This window comes from Cynocephalus volans, chromosome 4, assembly GCF_027409185.1.
Source record: "Cynocephalus volans isolate mCynVol1 chromosome 4, mCynVol1.pri, whole genome shotgun sequence".
Lineage (NCBI taxonomy): Eukaryota > Metazoa > Chordata > Mammalia > Dermoptera > Cynocephalidae > Cynocephalus > Cynocephalus volans.
The window spans coordinates 105,552,585-105,573,610 of NC_084463.1; the positions used below are offsets into that span (position 1 = coordinate 105,552,585).

The window sequence follows — 21,026 nt, forward strand, 5'->3', positions numbered from 1 at the left end:
AGGTTACGAGGTAAAGCATAAGATCATTCAGAGTACAAATGCTAAGGGAAAGGCTCATCTATTATCTTTGAAGGGTGGTTCGGAAGTTTGATACTGTGGAGATCTGTTGTATCCAGTGATGTTCTCTAAAAGGGTTTCTCAATCTCAGCACTATTAACATTTTGGGTTAGATATTTTTTTTGCTCTGAGGGGCTCTCCTATACATTGTGGGATATTTAGCAAGATCCCTGGCCTCTACCCACTAGATATCAGCAGCACCATTGCAGGTGTGACAACCACAAACCTCTTCAGACATTGTCTTATATCCCTAAGGAGGACATTGTTCTCTGCAGTTGAGAACCACTGTTTATTAGGTACCCATTGTCTCCGATTCTGATGCTGGGTTGAAAGTTTGGTGCTTTTACCCAGCTTAGTCACAAGCGAATGAATGCCAAACTCAAGTCCTTTTTTTTTTTTTAATATCTTATTTTTTGTGATTTGCAGGTTGTGTTGAATAAAGTTCTTTTTTTGTTTGTTTGTTTTTAAAGATGGGCGGTAAGGGGATCTTAACCCTTGACTTGGTGTTGTCAGCACCACGCTCTCCCAAGTGAGCTAACCGGCCATCCCTATAGAGGGATCCAAACCCGTGGCCTTGGTGTTATCAGCACCGCATTCTCCCAAGTGAGCCACGGGTCAGCCCCTAAATGAAGTTCTCTGTGCCTTGAACTTCAGAGAATCTGGAGTTATTTCTCCTAAAAGACCAATTTTTTTTTTTTTTTATTGATTTCTGAATTGTGTCCAACATAAAGTAATAAATAAACTAGAGAGTCAAAACAGCAATTTGCAACAACACTGCAGAGAGTACTTGGGAATGTTGTCCTTACTGCTCCCACTACTGAGCAATTCACAAATGTTCGTGTTCTCCATAGAGAATATAAAATAAGATTGATATTGTAAGGCACAAAACCGAAACAGAATATGACCAAATGTACAAAATCATTTTGCTTTTACTTAATGTAACAGATTTATTTAAAGTTCTTAGCACCATGGTAGAACAAGTTACATTTAAAATTAGAGGAATAAAAAATCCCACTATTTTGATGAAAATTACAACTTTTGAGAGAGATGTTTTCACGTGGCTTCTGGAAAATTTTCAAAGTAGGCTTCTGAGGTCTGTTCTGAGAGTGAGTAGACTGAAAAAAACCTGCTGGCCTACTTCCTGTGGTACTGAATACAAACAGTCTTTACATTTCTTTTGGTTCTTTGACTTAATTGGGTTTTTGCGTCTTTGACTTAAATGGGTAGACGATTTTGCCAGAAATAGATCTACACTAATACAGGTTAAGAACAGAATGCTTCCATACATGTTGGTATAAAATAGCATCATAGAAATCTTACAAAGTAAATCTCCAAACAGCCAATTCCGTGTCACAAAGTAAAAATTCCTGAAGGGTAAAGTAAAAACAAACAGCAAGTCTGGCATTCCCAAGTTAATCATGTACATCGTAGGTTCACTTCGCACTCTGAGGGTGCAGATGCAAATGTATATGGCAACACAAGTGGATATTAACTCAGGCACAAACACCATGCTGAACATGCACCCGTACAGAGTGTGCTTAAAGGAGTCATTGGAGCACTGGGAGCTGTTAATGCTTACCATCATAAAGGCACCTCCAGTTTACTGAGTGGAAGTCCTTTTGTAAGCTGCAACCTCCTTTGGTATTCAGATTGTGAACACTGTAATCTCTTAATTTATTTGCAAATTATTTAGATCTTTGGGAGATTTTATAAATACTTTCTCTTTCTCAGAAATCTCCAAAAGAAACATGAAATTTGTTGCTGTAAAGTTTCCACTTGGTTCTTCAACAGAAAAATATTATCATTTTCTAGTCTTCAGAAAATCCATGAATCCAGGGCCTTAGTTAACTGATGACCAACCTTTAAAAAATGCAGTCAGTGAAGCCAACTCATAGGATTACAGATTTAAAGAAAAACTTCGTTCCCATCTGGGAACAAAACTACACATCTTTTAAATTTGTATGTCTGTAGTCAAGATGAATATTCCAAAATTAAAGTTCCTTGACACTCTGGAATATTTAGTTATCAGTCTGATTCACATTTTAATGCAGCGTTTCAGACACTTAAGCATTTCCAGTTTGTCCTGTTTTACTTCTTTTTCCTTTTAAATGAAGTTTTCCTTTTTGGCATTCCTGCAGTGGATTCTAGACGGTGGTAAGCAGAAGAGTCTGTTAAAGGTTCCAAAGTAAATTGCTAATTGTGTTAGCTTTGCTGAATTGAGGCCTTTTCCTCAGTTGCCAGATGTATTGTGAGACGGGCTTTCCCTTCAAACTTAAGTTTTTAGAGTTTGTTTATGTACTTACCAGCCCTTTGCTTCCATTCTGTTCTCTATGGCAGAATCATGTACATGTTCCAGGAATAGATACTTGAACAGGTCACCGGGGGCTGGGCTCTGGTCTGCGCGCATGTAGGTTGGCAGGGTCCAAGGCATCAAGCCTAGAGAGATTTGATGGAGGATCTTGGACTGAGGTTGAAACATGAGCAGCTGTTTTTTACACAGAATGAATAGTGTGAGTATGAAGTTGAGGAGTGATGTACCTTGTGATGTTCTGGAACCTTCAGGCTGCTCCTTATTTTTTTGTTTGCCTCCTTATTTTCCTCTTGCCCTGTTTTTGCTGGTGGAACAATTATTTCTTTATTTGGGGGTCCTAGGATTAGGGTCATGGGGGAGTTACTTTCCAACTATTAGAGCTTTTTCTCATTCATTGCTTCCTATTTCATGTCTTTATTTTACTCTTCTTGCCTTTTTGTCCTCCTCTTTGATGTTAGGTGATCCTAATACTTCCTTCTTTACCCCTTCATTCTAGCTCCTCCACAGACTCATCTAACTGTAAAAATTTTTCCTTAAATGCAAAGGAATCATCAATTTTGGGGGGGAGGGGGGAGAGCGGCTGGCTGGTATGGAATCATACATTTATGTTTCTAGTGCAGGCATTCCCACACTCATTAGTATGACAACCCGAAGGACATTTTAACTTGATTGTTACTACCGGTCAGTTCTCTAGAATTCTCCCATCGCAGACATATTCTTTCTTCTTTTTTCTATATCTGTGTGACATTGTTGCCCATTAAATTTTGATAGCCAAGATATAAGCTTCAAAATGTGAACACTTAGGGCCGAGCCCGTGGCGCACTTGGGAGAGTGCTGCGCTGGCAGCGCGGCGACGCTCCCGCCGCGGGTTCGGATCCTATATAGGACTGACCGGTGCACTCACTGGCTGAGTGCCGGTCACGAAAAAACGACAAAAAAAAAAAAAAAAAATGTGAACACTTAGAATAAAGCCAGCATAAGAGAAATAGCCATGAAGCGGCACACTGATTTGGTTGTTTGTTCCTCAGTACAGCTGTGATTGAAGATTGATATAATCCTGGATGTTTGGTGTAAATTGACACATCCAACATGTCTGTTACTTTCTATGTCCAAACCAGTTTGAGTTCTGTTTCTGTGAAATGCAACCAAAATTAGCCCTAATACACACAGAAAATAGTTATTTCTGTGATACATAGATCAAACTGTTGGCCTTTTCTTCAGGGTCATTGAGGTGTAAAGAGCAGAAGTTACAGAGAATTCTACTGAAATAAAACAGGAAACAGTGGTGATGAAGGTAAAAGAAGCTAAGGGTGTGAAATGGACTTGCTCGGTCCAAGATGGGATGTCAGGATGGTAGTTTTTATGTAGCATTTTGTTTAAATTTGGCAACTAGGTGGATGCTAGTAGCATTCAGAAGGATGGGAGGTAAGAGACAGAATGGTTAAGGAATAAGAATAGTGGTTTTTTAAACATCTTGAGTTTGAGGTGCCTATGGCTCATTTTGGGGGGTATATATTAATCTGGATCATTAGCAAGAGAGATCTGAGCAGAAGTACAGATTGGGTATCACTCACATGTGTGTGTTGAAATCAAGGGACTGAATGAAGTCAGTGAAAGCAGGGTAGAAGGTTAGAGGAGGTCAGGTTTAAGAAACAACCACATTCGCCCATGAGCTCGTATCTTCAGCAACCAGAATAGAATGTAAGCTTATCAAAGATGGAAGTTATGACTTTTTTTGTGTGAGATTCTCTAGGGCCAGGTTCAATGCCTGGCAAGTAATAGATGATCCACACGTATAACACACACATGCGCTGTTATAAAAATGAAGGTACTGATGAATCAATTGAGTCATTTCCTGGTATCTTCACATGGGTTCTCAGGGACAGTCTGCCATGAGTTTTATCTCTACTTTGTGGCCTCCGCATTGGGACTGTCTTTATTCCTGTCATATTATGGGGTAGTGGAGATGGATGAGGGATGTGGATGAGCACATGGCTCATTACATCTGGATTTAACCTGTCTTTTTTCTTTCTAGGATGTGAGTGATGTCACAAAAAGGTATGTGTAGGAGAACATGAGGTGGTTCCCTTGGATTGACAAGCAGTTCCTGTACCCATAGAGTTATCCCAGGGTCAGTGGGAAAGGGAAAAAAATCACAGGGCAGGGAGGATTCAAGACTGGTGATTTGAATTGCTCATCACAGAATTTTGGGGTCCCAAAATAAAGGGAATGGATTGGATTCTGTGGTAGGAGAATTTGGGTGATGGGAGATCACATATTAGGGGCAACACTGTCATTAACAATAAAGGGTTGCAGTCTCAGTGACTCCCCTGGTATCCTGTCATGTGACTAATTTTCCACAAATCTCTTAACTGTGTTCGGCCCTGATTGTCACAGTTGATAGGGACATCAGAATATGCAGAGATTTTCTTTGCTCATGCATTTTATCAAGGTGGAATTCCTGTCTACGTTGTTTCCCAAGGTCCAAAAATTTGCTCTTAAAACATCTGCCTTAAATTTCCTTTTCTCCCCTGGCTTTGGAACAGTCCAGGCCTTGCTACCTAGTTCTCCTTGGATTTCCATTTGTCTCAATTCCAGTAAAAATGTAGACCTGAGATCTTGAGAACAGTGGTTTTGGACCTGGAACAAAACATCTCTTCTTCTCTATCACATACTCTAGAATCTCATCCACCAAGGTGACATCTAAAGTTGCCCACACACCTGGTACCTTCGAGCTCCTCACAGGCACGTGAAACATGGAACCTGTTGTCCCTTCTGAAGTCTTCACTCTCCATTTGGAGGTGAGGATGTCTCCTTTTTCCAGCTGGTATAACATTCTGAGGGACAGTGAATTCTAAGATGCTGTGCTGAAGGCCTTCTTCACTGGCCTTCTGGCAGACCCTAGGACCTGAGCTCACAGACTCTTCCAAAGGACGCCCTTCACTAGATACCCTCAGAACCTCAGCATCAGGTTCCTGGTGTTCTGCCTGTCAACCCAGACATCTCTAGCCCCTTGAGGGAGACTCTCAGATGTGGCATTTTAAATATTTTATATCTTTTTTAGAAGTAGCCCAGCCATTATTTTATTTATTTTCATACTATCTAGGGACTAGAGAAAGGAAGATTATTGTATTTTGTGAAAACAACAATAGAAAAAACAAAATGAGGCTTTCAGAGGCTGAATCTTAAAGTTTACACAGATGATAAGCTAGTTTCTAGTCCAGGTTTCTAGCTCCACTGCTACAGCTCTGAACGATGCTAAGTTTCTTCGGAAAAGATTGTAGAAGTTCCTTGATGGGCCTGGGGCGTTAGGGGAACTGAGGGGATGGAGGAAGCCCAGTCAGCAGTGTGGGGCTCATAAGGTCTGTCCTCTCCAGGAGTGAGTTCTGGACCCTGAAGAAGCCAGAATCTCTCCCCACCAAGCTGAAAAGTAGGTTTCGTGCCCCAGATCTGAAAAAGATGCTGCGAGTATTCAGAGGTGAGAAGATTCAAGGGAAAGAGTTTGGATGTGGAAATGCCATAATGATAAATAATAGGAAAGAGGGTGTAGTTGGTATCTGAGAATAGAGGTGAAGAGGGAAGTCACAGAGGGAGGGACATTGTGTGCTGTAGAAGATGCAATTCGTATTTAAGGGGAGGTGAAATGACCAGTTCACATCCTCACCCAATTCCCCACCATTCCCCTCAGTCTGGTAAGGGAAGAAATATCAGACACGAGACCACTGGTTCCATTCAACATAATTGACTCTTTGTTATTACAGAGCTGACAGATGTACAGAGCTACTGGGGTAAGTAGAAACCATGGTCATCTTACGCTGACATGTTCTGATCCCCTTTAACAGGCTCCTGCCCAAACATGCCGCCCTCCACCTGGTCTGAGGTGTTGTACCTCCCCCTAGTCCCCCACCACTTAGCTCCAGTTCCTCCCAACCCCTTCCTGTGTTTGCTCTTCTCTGTGTCACAAGACCCTTGCTCCCATTCTCATCTGCTGATGTCCCTTTTCCTACAGTGGACGTGACTCTGAATCCACACACAGCTAATTTAAATCTTGTCCTGTCTAAAAACCGGAGACAGGTGAGATTTGTGGGTGCTGCGCTGTCTGGTCCTTCCTGTCTGGAAGAGCATTATGACTGTAGTGTTCTGGGCTCCCAGCACTTCTCCTCAGGAAAACATTACTGGGAGGTTGATGTGGCCAGGAAGACTGCCTGGATCCTGGGTGTATGCAGCAATTCAGTGGGACCTCCATTTTCATTCAGCCAGCATGCCAGCAATCACTATGTTTCCTCCAGATATCAGCCTCAGAGTGGATACTGGGTGATTGGGTTACAGCACAAACATGAGTACAGAGCCTATGAGGACTGCTCCACCTCCCTGCTCCTCTCTATGACAGTGCCCCCTCGCCGTGTCGGGGTTTTCATAGACTATGAGGCTGGCACCGTCTCCTTTTACAATGTCACAAACCATGGCTTCCCCATCTACACTTTTTCTAAATATTACTTTCCCACCACCCTTTGTCCATATTTTAATACTTGCAACTGTGTAGTTCCAATGACCCTGCGTCGCCCAAGCCCTTGAACATTCTGCTGACCCTGCCCGTTTCTGAACGGCACCGTCCACCCTGAGCCTGTCCGCACGTGATGCTCTTTTCTGATTTTCTGTATTCTGTGTTTTCACTCCTGTCCTTTTGAACATTTACTCACTACTCGGATGCACCCCATGGTGATAATGAACATCCTTGACTACGTACAGATCTTGAGGTGCATAGAAGGAGCTTTCCATATTTTACCATTAGACATGGTATTTGATGGGGATGTTTTAGTTGATTCACAAGATGAGATTGAAGGGATTCTTTTTTAATAATTTGGGATGAGTTGTTGCACTGAATGAAAAAAAGGAATTCAACAGATATTCTGTAGTTATTGGGATGATCGTGTGTCATTTTTATTCTGTTACTGTGGCCACGTGCCTTGATTTGTTTGAATTACTAAATCTACCACAAATTTCTGAAATAAACCATTATTATTATAGGCAATACTGGATTTGTTTTTGATAATACATTATTTAGGTTTTGTTTTCATCTGTCTTTATGAAAGAAATTGACCTGTAGTTTTATATTCTTGTAATGTCCTTGTCAGGTTTTTATAAAATGCTATAATGAGCAAAGAAATTGCTGTACTTTTATGTAAGTATATATAAGATTGAGTGCTAAAAACAAACCATTATAATGTTAATTTCTGGTGACTTTAAATTCAGACTGGGAGAGGAGATTGTAACTTCAGTCTTTACTGTAGCCTTCACTACCACCTTCAACCTTCATCTTAAAAATTTAAGGGTAGCAATAGAAAAATAAAGAAAATATATTTTCCAAATGAATTAAAGTAAAAAAAGGGGAAAGAGGAAAATGATTAATCCAATACAGATTTTTCTCTCAGAATGGGAGGAAAATGCAAAGAGAAAATATGATTAATACAGTAGTCCTCCGTTATCTGTGGGTGATAGATTCCCAGACCCCCAGTGGATGCCTGAAACCACAGATAGTGCTGAACCCTATATATACTATGTTTTTTCCTATACATTACATATGATAAAGTTTAATTTATACATAAGGCACAATAAGAGATTAACAAAAATAATAGAACAATTATAACAATATACTATAATAAAAGTTATGTGAATGTGGTAGGTCTCTCTCTCTCTCATAAAATACTGTAATTTTGGACCACAGTTGACTGCAGGTAACTGAAACCTTAGAAAGTGAAACCCACAGATAAGGGGGGATTACTGTATAAAGCACTTTAAGGAAGAGAATGATTTCTTCCGGCTTCTCCATATCTTTTTATTTTGACAGATGCAACAGCCAACATTTATTCAACACGGTATCAGTTATGATTATATTTAGTTGTGAATTATGGAGACCAAAAAACAGTGGCTTAAAAGAAATGGAAGTCCATTTCCCCCCTCCACTAAGTCCAGAGGTTGGCAGTATAGTACGAGTTCTCCACAAAGTCCTCAGGAACCCAGACTCCATTTATCTGTGATATACCTCCTTTATGCTAAAACACAAACAGCTGGTGAATGAGCTGCTATGACTTTGGTAGAGAGGCACTATATGCTTTCTGAGCCATGTAAAAGAAGTTATGAGGTAGAAATGAATATCAAGGAGACCAGAGCTGGCTGTCCAGTGTAGTAGCCAAGAGCCACCAGGGGGCTGCTGAGCACTTCACATGTGGCTAGCCTGAATTGACATGTGCTGTAAGTAGAAAATACACGTTGGATTTTGAAAACTTGTTTCAAAAAATAATGTAAAATACTGCACTAATAACTTTTATATATTGCAATGATATTATTTTGAATATATTGGATTAAATAAACTATTATTCATCTCACCTGTTTCATTTTATTTTTTTAATGTGGATACAAGGAAAATTTTAGTTACACAGATGTGCTGTGTTTCCCCAAAAGTTCATGTAGTGGAAACTTGATGCCCATTTTAACAGTGTTAAGAGGGTGGGAAATTCAATTATGTTATTTGAAAGGGGGCCTTTGAGAGGTGATTGGATTGTCGGGATTCTGTCTTCGTGAATAGATTGATCCTTTCCTGGATTAATGGGTTAATGGTTTAGTGGGTTATGGGTACTGAGAGGTGGCTTTATATGGAGAGAAAATGAAAAAGCTCTTGCCTTTCTTGCCATGTGATTCATGATTCATGTTCATGATTCATATTCATATTCATATACCATATTCATGATTCATGATTCATACCCTGATCACCACCAAGAAGGTCCTCTCCAGATGAGTTCCCTGGATCATGCACTTCCCAGTTGCCAAAACTAAAATAAATTTTATTTCTTTATAAATTTCCCCTTTTCAGCTATTTTTTTTATAAGCAACAGAAAACTAACACATATATGAGTCACGTTGTATTTCTATTGAAAAACTCTGGACTAGAGCCTGTAATGAAATTTCTGTCTCTAGTGTAAAAGCATATGACATTGTATTTCTATTGAACAACTCTGGACTAGAGCCTGCAATGAAATTTCTGTCCCTAGTGTAAATGCCTGTGGGCCCAGGGTACAAAGGAGGATTCAAGGTATATGTATTCATTTTTACCAGGACTCCTCTCCCCAAGGAGAAGGTAATGGCAGAAAGGTAAAAGAAGATTTTTTAAATGTCTAGCTGTATGAAGTCATGTACAGTGAAGTTTCAAAAGAAGGAAAACTCAGATTTTGTTGGAGACATAGTGGTCTCTTACAAAGGATACTAAAAGAAGTGTTCAGAACCCTACACAACTCCTCATTCTCATTATAGAGAACTCAGCATCTCAGCTTTTTTTCTGGAACTGCGTTTATTCCACCTCATAGCTTAAAATTCATAGAAGAGTATTATTGTCACTAGAGTTCTAGGCAAGTGTATTGTCATCCTAATATTTCCCAATAAGTGAGTACTTGTTGGAGCTGGAATTTAAATTTGATTCTAACTTAAAAGGAAAGATTTCTGTTGTTGGGAACATTTTTTAAACATCTTTATTATGATATAATTGACATACGATAAATTTCACCTATTTAAAGTGTATATTTTGATAAGTTTTGACTTGCGAAAGCATCATCACCATCAAGACAGTAAAAATACCCACTATTCTCAAAAGTTTCCCCAGCCCCTTTGTAATCCCTCTCTTTTTTCCCTCCCCACCCCACTGCTATCCTCTAGCAAACTAGCAAACACTGTTCTGCTTTTTGTCACTATAGTTTGCATTTCCTAGAGTTTTATATGTATGGAATTATATAGTATCATCTGGTCTCTTTAATTCACCAAGTAAGTTGCTTCTGTCAAGAGTTAATTCCTTTTTTATTGCCATATAGGAGTCCATTGTAGGGATATACTACAATTTATCCATCCACCTGTTTTACAAATGTGGGTTTATTTCCAGTTTGGGGCTGATGAAAATGTAACTGTTGTGAATATTTTTTTGTAAAAGTCTTTCAATAAACACATACTTTCATTTCTTGAGTAAATACCTAAGAGTGAAGTATCTGGCTGTATGATAGATGTATGATTATTTTTAAAACTGCCAAACTATTTTCTAAAGTGATTGTACCATTTTACATCTGTCTCATCAGTGTCTGAGACTTCAGTAGCTCTACATCCTTTCTGTGGCTTAGTTTGGTTTGTCTTTAATTTTAGGCATTTCAATAGATGTGTAGTGGAGTTTCTCACTGTCACTTTAATTTGCATTTATTTACTGCCTTGGGATGTTGAGCACCTTTTCATGTGCTTTTTGCCATCTGCATATTTTCTTTGGTGAAGTGTCTCTTCAAACCTTTTTGTTTGCTTTTTAATTGGGTTGCTTATTTTATTGTTATTGAGTTTTGAAGGGTATATATGTATGTATGTATGTATGTATGTATGTATGTATGTATATGTTTATACACACACTTTTGGTACAATTTGCAAATATCCCTTTTTAGTATGTAGCTTGTCTTTTCATTCTCTTAGTGTCTTTCAAAGAGCAGAAGTTCTTAATTTTGATGACTTTCAACTTGACATTTGTTTTTTTGTTTGTTTGTTTTTTTAACGGATCGGACTTTGATGTTTTATCTAAGAATCTTTTCTAATCCAAGACCACAAAGAATTTCTTAGTTTTCTTCTAGGAGTTTTATAATTTAGGCTTTACATTAAGTCTGTGATTCACTTTGAGGTAATTTTTGCAAATAGTGAAAAGTGTAGATCAAAATTCATCTTTTTGTATGTATAGATCCAATTGTTCCAGCACCATTTGTTAAAAGACTTCTTTCTTCACTGAATTGTCTTTGCATCTTTATCATATCTCAACTGATCATATATGTGTGGGTCTATTTTTAGACTCTTTCCTGTCCCATTGATCTATTTGCCTATTCTGGCACCAATATCCTAAATGTTGATTAATGTAGTTTTATAATAAATCTTGGAATCAGGTAGTACAAGTTTTCCAACTTTTTCTTTTTCAGATTTGCTTTGTCTGTTCTAGACTTTGCATTCACATGTAAATTAGGATTAGTTTGTCAATTTTTAAATTAGTTTCTTCTGTAATTTTGATTAGGCTTGCATTGAATCTATAGATTAATTTAGGTGAGAACTGACATTTTAGCAATACTGAATCTTTTGATCCATAAACTGTATTTTTCTATTTGTGTGTGTGTGTGTGTGTTTTTGTTTGTTTGTTTGTTTGTTTTCTCCTTCAGCAATGTTTTGTGCTTTTCCGTGTATGGATCTTGTACATTTTGTTGTATTTATCCCTATTTCATGTTTCAATTCTATTTTAAATCATATTTTCAATTTCAAATTATTCATTGCAATTTTACAGAAGTACACTTAAGTTTGTATACTGATCTTATATACTGAAATCTTGCTAAATTCATTTATTTGTTTTAGTAGTTTTTAAAGCTTTTATAAGTTTCTTATTATAGAAGATTGTATCATATGTACCCACTGAGACCATCATGGTTTTTTTTGTTTTGTTTTGTTCTTTTATAGTCTGTTAATGTGGTACATCACATTACATGATTTTCCAATGTTAATCCAACCCCACTTGGTTATGATGCTGATGGATCTTGGATTTGACCAGCGCCATTTTGCACACAATAAGCACAAAATAGTCGCCAGCCCCTCCCTTTGTAAGAAACCTCATGATTTCTGAGAAAGAGAAACCCTTTTTGCTTCCACAAAGGTGTAATTCTCCACCCTGGTCACATAGCTTCCACATTAGCATAATGTTCCTCATTGATTGTATCGGCCAGCCCTTGGCACCGTATAAGCTCTCTCACCCCCACACCTGGTGCTGTCCTGCATTTTGAGCACAGCCCAGCAGATTATTTTCCTTTAATAAAGCTTGATCGGTACCCGGCATTTCAGCTCACTTTCTTTCAGATGCATTATCCTTTCTACATAATATATCTAATTGCTAAAGTTTTGTTAACTAATTTTGCGTATACGTTCATGAGAAATAGCCTGTTAATATTTGTTAGCAACACTGAGTTACATTTTAACTCAGTTTTAATTAAAATTTAAATGTTTTGCTACTTCATCTCTTGTCAAAAATCATCTTAATACCCATGGAGCTCTTTCAGTTTTCCAGACATTTGCTGTGTAACTGCTTTGTGCAGACAATTTAGTCCTTGACTTCAGAGGCTCAGTCTACTGGGGGATGAAACAAAGGTATGTTCTGTGCAAGTCTTGTTTCAACCATCTTCTAGAACAGAGACAAATTGGAGGTTCTAAAGTTCCAAGATTTGAAACATTACATTTGATTGGTGAAGAGCTAGTTTTCAGGTTCTCATGGGGGAGGTGATGTTTGAGGCCAAGAATAACCCGCTTTACTTTTATTGGTTTTTTAAAAATATTTATTTATTTTATTATGAATATTCATGAGATACGCACACTTAGGCAAAGGCCCACATCAAATAAAAAGTCAACTAAGGAATAAAATATTGATTCATTTTGATCCATCGTGAAAACATACTAGTATTTGAATAGCAAGAAAACAAAGATTAAAATATGAAAAACAAAATTAGGGAAACACATGAAGTTCATTTTGGAATCTTTGAAAAAGCAGAAAAGAAATTAGGAGAGAAATGAAGATAGGGCTTCAAGGTGTGGTACTATTGCCCATCTCACCTGAGCATTGGGCTTTATTTCAAGAGACCAAAGGAAACCCCACAAGTTTTTGAACTAAAAGTCAACACATTCAGTTGCATCTGTCTCTCACCTGACCACTGAAGCAGCTGTGTGTTGTCACTTCCTATGTGTCAGTCACACTTCTATACATATAAACTCAACCTTTACAGCAGTCAAATGAGCATAGATATTATTATTATCTTTTTTTAAAAAAAAAGAGAACTGAGGCACAGAAAGATGCAAGAATTGGCTCTAGGTTGGACAAATACTAAGTGGAAGAATCAACCTTCAAGGTGGAAATTCAGAAACCACATTTTTACTCATTTCTCTCTGCCAGGGGTCAGCAAATATCAGTCTGTGGGCCAAATCCAACCTTTCGCCTATTTTTGTAAATATATATTGTTGGAACATAGCCATGCTCATTTATGTATTGTCTATCACTGCTTTCAGGCTGCAATGGCAGTGTTGATTAATTGCAACAGAGACTGCTTGACTTATAAACCCTAAAATATTTACCAAAAAGTTTGCTGATTACTACTCTATACTGCCTTATGCTGTTAGAAAGATTAACCACAGATATGACAGTAATCAAAGAATAAGTGAGACAGGCTCTGACAGAGCAGAGGCTTGGGGATGAAAAGAGAAAAATAATGGAGAGACAATGGAAAGAAGACAACAGGACACAATTAAATCGAGCTATATTATATTCATTCAAAGCAGCACACACCCACATTACACTATGTAATTTCAGAAAGAGAGGTTATGGTTAGAGTTAGGAAGAACTTGCCACATATCAATCCTGCAGAAAAGGTTACATGAAATGTAGCACTACCTGATGATAACAATTCTCATCCTAAAGCTCCTCATTTTGATTTGTATTTAGGACTTAATAAAGATGATCTGGTCTTTGGTAACAGATGTTTTGGTGTCCTATACATGGGCATAGACTACAGTAACAGAAGCCCCTTCTTCGATTAAAGCCTCAACTAAGCCAAATGATAATATAATTGTAAGTTAAAGAAGACAGAACAAGATGAGTGGAATAGGTAGAGAATGTGCCAGAAGATGGAAGAAGGAAGGGGACAGCCAGGTCTGGACCATGTGCTCTGTGATTTGATTAGGCTGATCCCTGAGGCAGACTGAAAACTGTTCTGCCCCTTACCTTGCCGATGCCAGGGAAGACCTCAGCATAGATTAAAGTACTAAAGAGAAATGAGCAAAGGAGGTTAGAGCTATGAAGATATATAAAGACATAAAATATTCAAAAAGGGATGAGAGAGGAAGAAACACAGATAGACAATAAAGTAATTTGCTTAAATAGGAAATAGATGTTCATTTAGATACTGAATCATGAAGTTTAAGAGGAAGGAGTATATGTTAAATAAATACAAGGAACTGAATATCATTAACTACTGAAACGGTTACTGAAACAAAGTAAGAGAAGGCAAGGCTTCCTTTGCTTTCTCTTAAGTTATTGATATGATAACTCCATATCATAAGAAGGGGCAGAGTCTCTATTTACCAATGACAATAAGACAGTTTCAAGGAAGGAAGGAGACAAACTTACATTAGTAAAACTACTACTATAGGAGGTAAAATCAAGAGATGTTCTTGATATAAAAACATAGTAATAAGTTTTATTGATCAAATTTCCCAAGGAAAAGCCATACCCACACAATTTAAATATTAATGGTGAAGATTGGTTTTCTCTTATAGTTTTGGATCAATGCACTGCTCTGACAAAGTCAAAGTCAAGTTCTAAATTAGGATAATTAATTATTCTATGCTCGTTATTATAGGACATTTGCACACTGACCTGCTAGCATAACCAAAGCCAAAATGAATTATACACATAAAACAATGCAGATTGCCACACGTATACAGGAAACTATACAACATATTAAGGACTACAGAGAGCTGGGGTGTGAAAAATTCTCTCTCCTCAAGTAATCTATGAGACCAGTAAAGAAGTTTTGAATTTTGACAATGGAGTAAGAGGAATTAAATAAGATAGTCAGCACCAGTCTTGCTGCATGTTTGATTAGTTGATCGGGTAAAACAAAAGAGTTGTTAACTGTTTGATTTGGCTAATGCTTTTTTTTTTTTTTTTGATGCCTATCAGTAAAACCAGAAAAGACCAGTTTGTCTTCTCTTTGGCTCAGAATGCAATATGACTTTACAGTCTTAATCCAGGTTTACTTAGAATCTCCTGTTTATTCTTATAATAGACTTCCTTTTTCTATATTTCATTTTATGAATGACATTCTTATCGTAGCATGAAGCTAAGCACAAGATATATTGGAAAAGGTGGCATAGTTAATAATGTTGCATGGACAAAATGTAAATTCAAAGTAATGCCAAGGATCTTCTCAGACAGTAAAATTTCCCTGAATATCAGGAATGGTAGGACCAAGGATATACCTAGTGTGGTAAGAAAACAGTTGTTGCCCAGAAACAACAATTAATAGGAACATTTGGTTTATGAACAACATATTCCTTACCTCGCCCAATGCTGACTGCTAAATATCAAGTAACAGAAAAATGTGCTTAATTTCAGTGGCCTCTAGAGCAACAGGAATGCTCCTTGTGCTACAACAGAAACTTCAGGTGGCTCTGCCTTTAGAATCATGGAATAAATTTAAATCCCTGTGACTTACATGTTAAAGACACTCAAGGGTTGGCCTGTTAGCTCACTTGATTAGAGTGTAGTGTTAGTAACATCAAGGTCAAGGGTTTGTATCCTGACCCAGCAAGCCACCAAAAGAAAAAAAAAAAAGAGACATGAAAGGTAATAATTGGAATTTGTAGCAATGGCCATGGGATGGCAGCACAAAACAGCCTTTGAGCTTTGAGAATATATGTCTTAGAAAAGCATACACTGGGGTATGAATGGCCACTGAATATTTGACCCATGATCTGTCAATCTCTTTATATAAAGACTGCCCTCTATTAGTCTGGGCCAACCGTGAGTATTTCAAGACAAGTCAGGGAAACACTTGAAATGTAAATGTTATATACAAAGTAGTCAAAGGAATTCATAATATTCAAAATGTATATTCAAAATGTAATAAAGGACGAGACTCCTGCAACTATATTGCCCATAAATGATACCTAGAAATACAAAAGTTGGATCCTAGCTTATGTTTACCAAGGTAATGATTGAAAGTTTAAATTGAAAAACAAAGTAAAATAATTCCTTATGTAAATTTCAACATCACAGTATGGAATGTCAATGGAGACATAAGGTAAAAGAAGTGAGAAAATCAACCTGTTATGATGAACTGTATACATTGCTTACTAATCAGTCTATTTTAAAACAATGGAGACAAGTACATGATTAGTTTTGACTCGAGCCTTAGTTATGAATATCAAATGAAGTATACTAGGGGGGAAAAAAAGTTGGACTATGAAAGGAAAGTTCATTTGGAGCTTTGTACAATTATGACGTATGGCAGATACAATTAAATCCCATCAAGGGCAAATTTGGGAGAGAAACAGTGACAAAGCTTACACCATGACTTCTTTGGGAAACATTAAAGTAGCATGACAGAGGCAAGCCATTTTAAATCACTCAGGTGAGAAGGCCTCCTGTCATTGGGTAAAAATTCACAGCCATCCCAGAGAAAATTAAAAATATGTGAACCAATGTAACAGGTGCCAATGTTGACAGGAGGGTAAGGCTAAGCCATACGAGCTCCTTGGGAAAAAAGGCAAACTTTGTGTAGCAAGTAAATTTTATATTTCCATTACCTAAAAAGAGCCTCAACATATTCTTATTGACAAACGTCGATATTTATTCTGCATATGGTATATTTGCCCCTGTGTCCCAGGCATTTGCCAACCATTAAGCCCAACACACTGCCATTTTACCAATACTTTGATGTCCCCCAAAACAGTTTCAGTGATAATCACATGACTATACAATAATATACTAACCTCAATCCATGGGAATTGTTGTAATAAAGATTAAGTCAAAAGACATGGAAGCAAAGGACTTGAAACTTTGAGTTTTGCAGGTAGACACAGGGAATGGCAGTACACTCACTGATTGAACGCTTCTACCACAAAAAGCTGAGGTAACAAAGGCACAATGTATTTCATGTTTACTTGTCCCACGTCCACTTTAAACCATACTCAGCCATGCTATTCAGAGCTAGATTGGATGTTTCCTCTCCATGCTGGTAGCATAGTTCTCAGAGATCGGAAGATTCTTCACAGCTCATCTGTATGCATGCCACTAACAATATGGTCACTATTATTTTCCAAGTTCAATCTGAGTCTGCAAAACATTTGGGTAATAGGAGAAATCATTGACTCTGATTATAAAGAAGTGTTTTTACTGCTGACAAAAATAAGTGCTACTTTTCCTTGGAGAAGAGAAAATAAATTAGTACAATTGCTTTTTTCTGTTCATGTGTCTGTTCATGATGTGTCTCAGTACAAGGAGAAGGATATAAGAGGCACATGATTAAAAACATAAATAGAATAGGGAAAAAAATAGTTTTAAAACAAAGAGAAATTTTGATTAGTAATCCAGAAGACACTTATTCACACTCAGTCATGAGATGATGCTCCAGGAGTAACCCCTAGATATAATCTTAAATATAGAGAATGATGTACTGCATGATGAAGTAATTGTCATTGTACTAAATATTTAATTTCTCAGTGTTGTAGTTATTTGTATATTTCTTAGCTCTAATCTCTTAGCCTTTCTCTCCTGGTACAGAGAACTCTTTCCTCATTTTTGATACATAATGAATTGGGACCATTCTCAGAGTTATCTTTCAATGATATATTTTGTGTGTAGGTCTGCAGAACATTCCTAGTTTATTCCCTTAGCCTTAAATTAGTCCTCTTCCCTGGGGACAAACCACTCTGTGTCTATAGATGATAATAGACACATGAATGAAAGTTCAAATGGACACTTTGAAATCTCTGCATAAATATGGTAGGTAGATTGTACAAGAAAGTGGATGTACATTAAGTAAATGCTACTTGATATTTGTTGGAAAAGGAACAGGAGAAATTTATAAATTTCTCTTGTTTAGGTGGGGCTTACACTCTAATGGGTAGATCTGACTAAGAATAGCATACATCATCAATGGGATTATTTATTGTTTGTGGATTTGGCCTAAAGGCACTGGCCAGATGGCTCAGGTTGGTGATATCTTGCTAATTTCACCTGATAAGTTCATGTACTTTTCAACTATTGTCCTCCACAATGTAAAGTGGAGAATGTGTGGCTCCCATACCTTGTTAAATGTGTATCATACACCTTTGTCTTTTGCTTATTATAGTACTCTTCTCTCTATTAATGGAAAGCTAGATTCACTATAGCTTAGTATATCATATACTCTATATTTATTACCTACATCATGGAATATACTTCTCAGTATTTTCTCCTGTTGAATCAGGAACTGAAAATTACTGACATAGGCTATTTTGTAATTAAAATTGAGTCACAATGTAGATATTTCAACACAAGTACTATCACCAGCTAACTGAATCCTCTAGAACAGGAAGATTTGGAATTAAACGATTAAAAATACCATATAATCACACGTATAACAGTGTTTGGGAGTAATTTGTTAAACTGTTAATAACTGCTGTTAATATTTGGAATACTCATACTAATTGTTGTATGCACACACTTTTTTTTTTTTTTTTAATGACACTGGTCAGCTTCTTTTAAGCAGCAAGCAATAACTGAAATTCCAGGGTAGACTGCAGTGGGAGGAGGGAAGCCTACTAGCAGTAGGGAAGCCTAGATTGAATTTAGTGCAGTTCTCCTTTACATACCATATCCATTCTTTAAACTACATGTTGCCCATGCCAAAGGGCACATAACTGTAACAAAATTTTATATCAATGCAATTAATTGGATAGAAGTTGTCCCAATCGATTTGCTGTATTTAGAAAACACAGAAAATCTGTGTTACAATCATATCCTATAATAAATACATAAATCATGTTAATTCATCCATTTGCTTGTTTATTCACAAATTTATATTGCACACCAATATACCAAGTGTAGTGCTAGTTATGGGAGATATGCTAAGAAATTCATGGAGTATACAGACTTGATGAGGAGCCAGACGTAAAAAATATATAAGTAAGTGCTTAAATTACACCTATGATAAAAGTATGGAGACTGGGGATAATTTTTTTTTCTTTTTTTCTTTTACATTCTAGAGAGAATCTTGCTACTTTTTAAGGGAGGATTTTTTAGATCATATGGTCAGACTCCGAATGCAGGAGAAGCCTTTAATGAGAACTGTGGAGAATGAACGGTCTTTTTTTCATCAGCGTCCCTTCAGGCCTCCAGCAGCCTCTCTCTCTGTTTCTCGTTTGTCGATTTACATGTAACACAATAGTATTTTTCTAGGGGCACTGTGAAAATTAAATGACAACAAGATATTTGAATAACTACTAGTTTTAACTCATGACTAGTGACCCAGAATATTGTCTATTTTATTCTGGCTTCCATTTTCTGTGACTTGAAATGAATCATTTGTAGAATGAAAATTAGTTTACTTTAAAAGTTATTAGCTGTGTTTTAGTTCAATAAATATAATAACTTTATTAAAGAATCACAGCTGATTTTTAAATTTCATCTAATCATAAAGTAATTAATTATTATAAAAAAGTCTTTATTGTAAAACAAAAACTTCATTCTCATCCTATTCCTAACTTCCTTTTTTAATCTCACTGAACATACCAGTTAAAAAATTGATTCCCTATGCTTTTCCTAAGTATAGTTTTTGTTTGTTTTTTTCTTGTTGTTGTTAATTTATTCTGCTGGTGTTCTGTGAGGTTTCTCTATGTCTGATGTTGTGTCTGATATTATTAATCTTTGGAAAATTCTTGGCCGTTATTACTTCAAATATTTTTTTCTGTTTTTGTTCCATTCTCTATTTCTCTTTCTAGTATTCTAATTATGCATACACAACAGATCTTCAAAAAGTTCATGAGAAGATTTGTGTTATCTTTTGTTTCTATTTGTATTAGTCCATTTGGGTTGCTTATAACAGAATACATGGAACTGCGTAATTTATAAAGAAAACGAAATTTATTGCTTACTGTTTCTGAGGATAGGAAGTCCAAAGTCTATCTGGTGGTGGCAACAGTGACCCAAGGGTCTCACATTGCAAGATGGTGGAAACATAGAGAGAGCAGAGAGAGCAAGACAGACTCTCCTCTTCTTTTAAAGCCCTCAGAACCACGCCCTTGACCACCATTTTTAATCCATTCACTATGGCACAGTCCTACAATCCAATCACCTATTTAAGTCTCCACCTTTCAATTACAATAATATGATTTCCCACCCTCTTAACAGTCACAGTGGGGGCTAAGATTCTAATACATAACTTGGGGGACACAATTCATGCTTCAGTGAGTTTTGGGGAGACATAATTCAGTCCACTGCACTATTTTTCCAAGAACATTTTGAAATACCCATCTTTTGAAATTGTCCCGTTTTGGGGTATTCTCTTGATTTTTCGTTCCTTTTTTTCTTTGTATTTTAGTTTAGGAAATTTCTATTGGCATATCTTCAAGCTCACTGATTCTTTCCTTTGTCATGTTCAGTCTACTGATGAGACCATCAAAGGCACTTTTCATTTTATCGGTTACAGTGTTTTTGATTTCTAGCATTTTTCTTTCTTAGAAAAGTATGCCTTCTTTTTTTCTTAGAAAAATGCCTTCTTTTTCTTTTCTTTCTCTACTTATGTTAGTCTTTCATGTTGTCTATTTTTTCCATTGTAGTCCATAATATATTAACAATAGTTATTTTAAATTCCCTGTCTGATAATTCCAAAATCTATGTCATGTCTGAGTTTGGTTCTGATGCTTACTTGTTTCTTCAAACTGTTTTTTCTTTTTTTTTGTTTTGTTTTGTCTTGGCATGTCTTGCAATTTTTGTTGTCATTGTTGTTGTTGCAAGCCTGAACATAATATATTACATAATAAAATGTTAAGGGCTTTAGTGTGAAGTTTTAGATTAATTTGT

General features: G+C 36.9%; 1 protein-coding gene and 1 pseudogene across 1 annotated transcript in view; one reads left to right on the top strand and one right to left on the bottom strand.

Moving 5' to 3' along the window:
* Nucleotides 1–21,026, top strand: part of TRIM22 (tripartite motif containing 22) — a 172,700-nt gene that overhangs the window by 1,971 nt on the left and 149,703 nt on the right. Inside the window, exons 4-6 of the mRNA XM_063092842.1 lie at nt 4,404–4,426; nt 5,746–5,846; nt 6,130–6,156. Coding sequence (XP_062948912.1) covers nt 4,404–4,426; nt 5,746–5,846; nt 6,130–6,156 — 151 coding nt within the window. The remainder of the gene's footprint in view (nt 1–4,403; nt 4,427–5,745; nt 5,847–6,129; nt 6,157–21,026) is intronic.
* Nucleotides 235–1,639, bottom strand: LOC134375013 (lysophosphatidic acid receptor 6-like; annotated as a pseudogene).